Source organism: Tupaia chinensis, unplaced genomic scaffold, assembly GCF_000334495.1.
Source record: "Tupaia chinensis unplaced genomic scaffold, TupChi_1.0 Scaffold000489_1, whole genome shotgun sequence".
In the NCBI taxonomy this organism is placed as follows: Eukaryota; Metazoa; Chordata; class Mammalia; order Scandentia; family Tupaiidae; genus Tupaia; species Tupaia belangeri.
In genome coordinates this window covers 5,507,363-5,516,532 of record NW_006160001.1, presented here as the reverse complement: position 1 = coordinate 5,516,532, position 9,170 = coordinate 5,507,363, and the positions used below count along the sequence as shown (strand labels likewise).

The 9,170-nt window shown below is 38.7% G+C and overlaps 1 protein-coding gene across 1 annotated transcript in view; it reads left to right on the top strand.

Moving 5' to 3' along the window:
- DNAJC21 (DnaJ heat shock protein family (Hsp40) member C21) overlaps positions 1 to 9,170 on the top strand; it is a gene marked incomplete at its 5' end in the record, with an annotated part of 26,098 nt that overhangs the window by 9,995 nt on the left and 6,933 nt on the right. The window contains 2 exon segments of the mRNA XM_006156336.3: positions 4,964 to 5,125; positions 5,533 to 5,575. Coding sequence (XP_006156398.2) covers positions 4,964 to 5,125; positions 5,533 to 5,575 — 205 coding nt within the window.

Here is a 9,170-nt window from a genome sequence, read left to right as displayed (position 1 = left end):
AGTAAAAAATCTCAACAAAAAAAAAAAAAAAAAAAAAGAATAAAAGAATAAGGGTATTTTCTTACCTAGAGTACAACTGTTAGCTTTAGGAAGTTTATAATGATGACATCGTACTTTTATCTAATTTACTGCCCACCTTCTAGTTTTTCAGTTTTGTTAGTTTTTTTTTTTTTTTTTTTTGGGGGATTTTTTTTCTAAGGGGCATTTGTCTGCGCAGTTTTTGCCATAGGGCATATGTGCTTGCCAGACAGACAGAGAGACAGAAAGCAAGAAATCACCCCCGAGAGGGGATGGCCAGGCCGCAATTCCTTCTCCTCCATTCTCCTCTTATCTTGGGCATGCATGCACACGTGCCCAGCATGAGTTTCAAGCCACCAGGTCTGGGACTTGAACCACAGTCAACTGCTTGGGAGTCCAGCGACATAGCCATTACACCAACTGCTGGTCCCATTAGTTGATCCTTTATTACTATCTTGTATAGCATTTTCCCTCATAACAATATGGAATCCAGTCTAGGATTGCATATTACATTTGCCTATTTAATCTTAATCTGGAATAATTCCCTTGTTTTATATGCAGTTTATATTTTGAAAATATATTGGCCTTTTAAAATATTTCTTCATAGAATATTTATTATTTGAGCTTGCCTGCTTGCTTATGTTTAGGGTGATGGGTCCCCGGTGGGATGATACCACATGGCACGTCGAGTTGCTCTTAGGGGTTCGTATCTGGAGGCCTCCTGCCCATCACTGGTGGAGACCATTTGATCACCCAATCAAGGTGTCGTCTAAGGTGTCATCCAGTTTTTCTTTTTTTCTAGTGTGATAAAGTTTTTAATAAATGTGTATCAGTTGGTAAGAAATTATCTAGTCAAATATTTCTTCATATTCTATGTTGGAAAAACATTTAAAATCTTAATATTCTCTTCAGGTATCCATTTTTGTTTGCTTGCTTTTCTTCATTCATGATGCACCATGTGCATGCCCATGAGAAAGAGAAAGAAAAGAGCACTTTTCACAGGATCTGGTCATGCTGCAATCCCATTCCTCCAGTTCCAGCCTGTTCGATTGTAGGTACCAGCATACATGCCTGGTGTGTTTCAGGCTCACCAGGCCAGGTCTTTGAACCTCGGTCACTATGTGGGATCCAGCTTCTCCTGAGCAGTACATCATTATTGTCACAAAGCTGTCATATCTTTTTAGGTATTCTTTTTTTTTTTTTGGAGAGGTTTTTTTTTCATTATAGGGCGTGTGCACTCGCCAGAAAGACAGAGAGACAGAGAGACAGAAAGCGAGAAATCACCCCCCACGGGGGATGGCCACGCTGCAATCCCTTCTCTTCCATTCTCCTCTCAGGATCTTGGGCACGTACGCACACGCGCCTGGCATGAGTTTAAGCCACTGGGTCTGGGACTTGAGCCGCGGTCGACTACATGAGAGTCCAGCAACATAGCCATTGTGCTAACTGCTGGTCCTTTTTAGGTATTCTTAAAGTGACCATTTCTTTTCCCCTATTGAAAGTTTTTCTGAAAAAAAGTTTATCAAATATTTTAAATGTAAAGGAAATATATTTTATCACAATATAAATATACATAATGGTGAAAATGATGTGAAACAGATAGAGAACTTGAAGGTTATTAATATAACCTTATTTATTTACTGGTATAACTTGTAATTAATAGCATGAATTTTGGGAGGCCAGCAGGTGGCATGGTGGTTAAGGTGTTGTATTCCCACAAGGCCAACTGTGGTTCAAGTCCTGGACCTGGTGGCTTGAAAATCTTGCTGGGTCTGTGCAAGCGTGACCAAAATCCTGAGAAGAGAATGGAAGGGAAAGAAGTGAGGCATGGCCATTCTGCACTGAAGGGGGATTTCTCACTTTTCCCTTTCTCCTCCTCTTTGTCTCTCTGGCAAGTGCACATGCCGTATAGCAAAAAGTAAAAAAAACCAATCAGCTAAACACAACTGTCAGGCTCTGTGTAAAAGGACTACATAAAATATAAATGAATTGTGGGTGTCAACTTACTTGGGTCCTACACTCCCAAGATATCTCATTTTTGCATATGTAAATATTCTAAAATCCAAAAGAAATTCAAAATCCAAAGTAGTTCTGGTCCCAATCATTTCTACTCTAACCTGTAACCTTTTATGCAGCCTGTAATACCAACCCTAAAGCTCTAGGTGGGAAAATGGACAAAAATGCTTAAAGAAATCATTCTAGTACAGGTGGCAGAAATTTTTTTTATAGTTTTGTAAGCATCTAGTAAGGGAATAGCATTTGAGCAGCATAATACATTAAAAGCACACCATGATTCTGTGAAGGTTACATTTTTTTCTTGATAAATGTAAATTGTAACTCAAGGGAAAATAATTTCTTCAGCGGACATTTTGGCAAAGAAAATAACTGAAAGCCTTCATTAAGAGATCCAGAGCTCCAGGCCTGCCTGCCCTCCTCACTGCCAGGGCCAAGACCTGACCCTACCGGAAGCGCTCATCCCGCGAGTTGGTGGGCCGAAACTTCTGCTGTTTAGGCACAGCGGCTGTGGCTTGAGAGGGTCCCAGGATTCGACTCTCTGCCTGCAGAGACGGGTCTACTCCTTGCATGAGTGGTACATAACGCACAAATAGCTTTGTCCTTTTTTTTTCATGTCCTTTCTGAGTGATGTCCCTTCCGACAGCTCCAGCTCCAGCTCCGCCAGGCCCTCACACATCTCCGTGGGCAGCGGTGTCGCCTCCAGCGGGCGCCTGTAGTCGGCCACGGCCTGGCCGACTCTTGTGCCTGTGGGACAGGCACCAGGGCTCGGCTGGGTGGCGGCAGCGCGGGCCGCAGCTCTGTAACTCCCTGCAGCCAGGACAACTGCAACCGCAGGGTGGGGAGCCGCAGGCTGCTGGCAGGGGTACAGTCAGAGCGGCAGCCCACAGCGTGGGCAAGAGCGCGGGCGGCTCTTCTGCCTCTTCTGCGCCCCCTCTCCGCGTGCCCTGAACCTGTCCGTGAGCACCCAGTTTTTTTTTACTTTAGAGTTAAGTGTTTTCTTTTTCCTTTTGCAACAGATTTTCCCTTGCTGCATATTTAATTTTTGAGGACACATATTTATGCAGATTATCTTTTTCCTGTTAAAATGTCCCTCCAGATATGGCATCCACTGATAATTTTTATGAGCACCAATCTTTGCTGTGATGCTTGTAGAATGAAGCTTTTCCAGTGTCAGGGCTCATCCTGCAGTTGTCAGTCAGCATCTGGCTTTCTGTGGTAAAAAGCCTTCTGGGCTATGTTGCAGGACTCCCACATGACACATAGTCGATGGATGCATATGCCCCAAAATCCCGGGAGGAGATGATGATTTCTCACTTTCCCTCTTACTGTCTCTTGTGTCTCTTGCCGACAAGCACACAGGCCCTAAAGCAAAAAATAAACCTCTTAAGAGAGCCTTTTTCTCTCCACTTATCTCTCTGCCTGTTACCAGTTTGAATTTTTGAATTCCATTTTGAATATTTTAAAAGTTGTTACCATTGGGACCAGTAGGTGGCATAATTACGTTGCTGGACTCCCATGTAGTCAACCACTGTTCAAGTCCCGGACCTGGCTGCTTAAAACTCACACTGAGTTTGTGTGCATGCATGCCCAAAATCTCAGAGGAGAATGGAGGAGAAGGGAATGTGGTATGGCCATTCTTCCTGGGGGGCGATTTCTCACTTTCTCTCTGTCTCTGTGGTGAGCACATGTGTCCTATAGCAAAAATCTCTCTATAAAAGAAGAAAGAAGTTGTTACTGTTCTTTTCACATGTAAGATTTTCCACATTTGATTAGGGAGAATTCATTCAAGCCAGCTCCTATGTCTTTTTAACATGCCCCATCACTTTTTTGAGCATTTGCTTTGTGATACAAGATGTTTCAGTTTCACCAAGGGACCTTGGTCTAAAGGAAAATTTTAGTGGGAAGGAAAGGAGCAACTAACACTAAAATACCAAAGTCTGAACAGATGAAATGCTTTCCAGTAGTTTAACACTTGTGGCTTATATTATCACCTCTGTTTCGTGAAACAATTTTGAGTTGCCTATAGGTATACTGAAGTCAGTGTTGCCTATGGAGTTCTGGACAGAGAAGTACAGGTGAGGCTGAACTCATATTTTGAGTGATAGGAGTGAGAAGGGAAACCTTTCCAGAGAAGGTGTAAAACAGCTGTTGGAAAACACCACATTGAGGTAAAACCACATTGTTGGAAAACACCACATTGAGGTAAAACCACATTGAGGTCAATCACTCTTGAACACAAGCCCTCATATCACCATTTCCGATGTCCAGTTTTCCTTTGTCAGAATGTGTGTCTTGTCATTTTTCCCTAATTTCCCCTGAAGCCTGTAACATACCTGGACATATACTAGACCTTTAACCTAGGGATTAAGAGGACCAGATCCCCTGGCTTAACTGCAGTTCAGATGTTGGCCCCTGTGCAATGAAAGTGCCTGGCTTGTGATCCAGCATTCACACTCCAGATCCCTATAGGATTGAGAGATGGGAGAGATTGCAGCATGACCAACCCTAATGGGGGCCGGGGTGCTTTGTCTCTCTCTCTCTCTCTCTCTCGTAAGTGTTTGTGCCCTCTGGCAATTAAGTTAAAAAAAAATCAAGCACTTATTAAGTACTTGGTGAATAAAAGGAAACTGTGAATAAGGCTTTAGTCTTTAAGAATTGAAAAATCAAGACAGAATTTAGGCAAAAATTAAATAAAAAGTAAAATGTACATATAGATAAAAAGGACAGAGGGAGGAATATTGGGATACTGGAAGAATGGTCACTGTTACTTTCTATGTGAAGTGCTCTGGGAGAGTTTGCTTCTCTATATGGAGTCATGAGCATTTTCCCTAGTTAATGAGAAAAAAGTAAATTTCTACTTAGCACAGTCGTCGAGCAACATATCCAAATGAACTCTAGTGCAGCTTCTCACATCAGATTGTTCTTTCAGCATGAAGAATCATGAAAAGTCAAAGAAGCATCGGGAAATGGTTGCCTTGTTAAAACAACAGCTGGAGGAGGAGGAAGAAAATTTTTCAGGATCTCAAATGGATGAAAATGCATTGAATGCCAATTCTGAGGAGGAGGAATTAGAAGATGCACCGAAACAAAAGTACTTCCAGATATTAAATGTCACTAGATATTACTAATCACCTTTAGAGATTGTATCTAAATATTGACTTGCCTGTTGTGCTAATATTTTCTGCAGCTGTTTTAGTTAATGAAACTTGATAATGTTGAAGTGCTTAAAGACATGATGCCAAATACAATTTTTACAGATCATGACTACATTAAAAGCAGTTTTTTTTACTTAGGCTATTCGTATGCTAATTACTATCAATTTAACTGCTGTTATTCTCTAAAATGACAATGAACATTTTCTTTTCCTTATAATGCCTTAAATATTTTAATATATTACTTACCTCTGTATCACTAGTGTTTCAGTATTTTTTTTTCTTTTTACTTGGTAAATCTTTACAAAGTCAAGTATTTCACATTTTGATTTATATTTGCTCTTAGGCTTTCTAAAAAACAGAAGAAAAAGAAACAGAAACCAGCACAGGTATGTGGAAAAAGTTTTATAAACATTAGATACCAACTCTAAAGTTGCCGTGCTATTGTTTATTTTGTATATTCTATATTAAGGAGAAGGACTTTGACTTCATTATTTTATGTTGACTGTATAATTACTTAACAGGAATTGAAAATATTTTCCTTTTTCAAAGCTTTTGCCCCTTTGTTTGTTTATAATGAACTTAATAACCATTGTCAATATGTTTAAAAATTTTGTATGCAGACTTTACCTGTTATAAATAAGTTGAATGAGAATATATTTTTTAGAATTCTGGAACATCTGATGACAGGGCTTTTTAAGTCAGGACAATAATTAAAATCTGGAAATAGGAAAATCTAGAGAGTGTTAACTTTATATCTAGGTTTATTCTGCCAATAACATAAATGAAACTTTGCAAAAGGAACATTTAGGTAGAAACTTATGATTGTAATTCTTGAAAAAAATGTTTCTGTTACATACAAATTTAAGTAGTTTAAATATTTCACAGCTGGGATGCAAATTCAATTTCTTTTAAGGGTGTTTTTTTATAAAATGGTATTATGTTACATATGTGTAACACATGTGGATGTCTCCAAACCTATAGAAACAAAACAAGTTTGTCCATTTTGCTTAAGATAGTTGATGGAATTGATTGTGTGCATTTTAATATTGTCTCATATATCAAATTAAATATTAAATGCTGTTCAGTAAACGTAGGGACCAGCAGGTGGCAAGGTGGTTAAGGTGCTGGACTTCCACATGGCCGACTGCAGTTCTAGTACCAGACTTGGCAGTTTGCTTTCTCACTGTCCCTTTCTCTCTGTCTCTGTCTCTTTCTGTTTCTCTTTGGTCAAATTAAATAATAATAATAGTATATAAAATTAAATGAATTAAATAGAAAACTTAGTTAACACATGGATAATTTTCCATAAAACTTTAAATTTGGCTTATTTATTCAAATGGTTATAGTAATATTTGATCATATTTTTTTTATAAAATATTATTTCATCATTGTTATCATTTTTCTGCTCTGAAGATGATACTTTGTATATAAGTTAATTACTGTTAAAGTTATGATTTAGGGGCTGTCTCTATGATCTGGTGGTTATGGCATCTGGATCCCCACATGGCTAACTGCATGGTTCAAGTCTTGGACCTGGGTGCTGGAAAAACACTCTGGATACTTGTGCATGTGTGCCCCAAATCCCTATAGGATTTAGAAATGGAAGAGAAGGGATTGCAGTAGGACCATTCCCTATAGGGGGTGCATTATCCTTTCTCTCACTGTCTGTCTTTCTGGAGAGTATCCTCGCCTTCTAGCAAAAAAATAATATTGTGATTTGAAACTTTTTTGGTTTGGTTATAAAAATGTATAGCAGGTTGTATGTTCCTTTTATGAACTGACCGTACCATCATCCATCCAAAGACCCTATAATCATTACTTTAGAACACTTCTCTTTATTTTGTGTGTGCCATTACCACAAGAAAAAGGGCAAAATCAGATGGAGAGGGATTTATATTAAAACCAATCCTTCTTTTTTTTTTTTTAAAAGGTTTTTGCCATAGGGTGCAAGCCCTCACCAGAGAGAGACAGAGACAGTGAGAGAGAAAGTGAGAAATTTGTCTCCAAACCTATAGAAACAAAACAAGTTTGTCCATTTTGCTTAAGATAGTTGATGGAATTGATTGTGTGCATTTTAATATTGTCTCATATATCAAATTAAATATTAAATGCTGTTCAGTAAACGTAGGGACCAGCAGGTGGCAAGGTGGTTAAGGTGCTGGACTTCCACATGGCCGACTGCAGTTCTAGTACCAGACTTGGCAGTTTGCTTTCTCACTGTCCCTTTCTCTCTGTCTCTGTCTCTTTCTGTTTCTCTTTGGTCAAATTAAATAATAATAATAGTATATAAAATTAAATGAATTAAATAGAAAACTTAGTTAACACATGGATAATTTTCCATAAAACTTTAAATTTGGCTTATTTATTCAAATGGTTATAGTAATATTTGATCATATTTTTTTTATAAAATATTATTTCATCATTGTTATCATTTTTCTGCTCTGAAGATGATACTTTGTATATAAGTTAATTACTGTTAAAGTTATGATTTAGGGGCTGTCTCTATGATCTGGTGGTTATGGCATCTGGATCCCCACATGGCTAACTGCATGGTTCAAGTCTTGGACCTGGGTGCTGGAAAAACACTCTGGATACTTGTGCATGTGTGCCCCAAATCCCTATAGGATTTAGAAATGGAAGAGAAGGGATTGCAGTAGGACCATTCCCTATAGGGGGTGCATTATCCTTTCTCTCACTGTCTGTCTTTCTGGAGAGTATCCTCGCCTTCTAGCAAAAAAATAATATTGTGATTTGAAACTTTTTTGGTTTGGTTATAAAAATGTATAGCAGGTTGTATGTTCCTTTTATGAACTGACCGTACCATCATCCATCCAAAGACCCTATAATCATTACTTTAGAACACTTCTCTTTATTTTGTGTGTGCCATTACCACAAGAAAAAGGGCAAAATCAGATGGAGAGGGATTTATATTAAAACCAATCCTTCTTTTTTTTTTTTTAAAAGGTTTTTGCCATAGGGTGCAAGCCCTCACCAGAGAGAGACAGAGACAGTGAGAGAGAAAGTGAGAAATTACCCCCCAGGGGGTTAGCCATGCCAAACTCCCTTCTCCATTCTCCTCCTGGAATTCTGGGCATACATGCTTATCATGATTTTCAAGCTGCCTGGTCCAGAATTTGAACCACAGTTGACCATGTGGGAGTCCAGCACCTTAACCTCCATACCACCTCCCAGTCCAAACCAACCCTGTTTTTCCTTGATTCAGAGAGAATAACTTCTGTTGAATGCAATAATGAACACATTTTAGAATTTATTACTGACTAAAATGCTTCATATGATGCTCTATCTCTTGTTTACAGTTCTCATTATGTCAGTCTCAGACCCAGTTCTATGTAGCACTTCTCTTGATGTTGTCTAAGCTGAAGGGGAAGGCTGTGTAGAGACATGTACTGATAGAATTAAGAGCAGGAGGCAACAAATACTGAGCATCTTGCAACTTCACACTGGGAAAGTTTTTGTACAGTCAAGGAAAAAAGTGAAGAAAATTGTGTTAGATGACAAGATTTGTAAAAGAAAACTCCCCAAAACTAGAACTAAATGTAACAGAAACAAATGACCCTGAGTGATGGAAAATTATTAAGAAACTTTTGAACACAGTACCCTGACTGAGCACCTTTACCTCAGTATAATCAGAAGGTAAAATTAACTTCAAAAAAAGTGAATCTCAGACTTCACTTAGTTGGTTTTTTGGTGATGTGTTGGTATGGTATTTCTGGAACTCTCCCATGGATGTTTGGGATAGAGCAAATGAGTAAACACAGTTACATTGCTGGGCACCAGGTTCTCTATGTGGGAAATACTGGGGGGGGGGGCGTAGATTTCTTCAAAGAGTTAACAGGAAGTGTGCATTATGAAAAAACTATGCATTGGTTAGAAAATTTTTGCACCAAAATAAAGTAGTGCTTTAATTCCATTTTCCATGAACTTTTTGAAGTTTCTACATACACACATACAAGGGAAAGA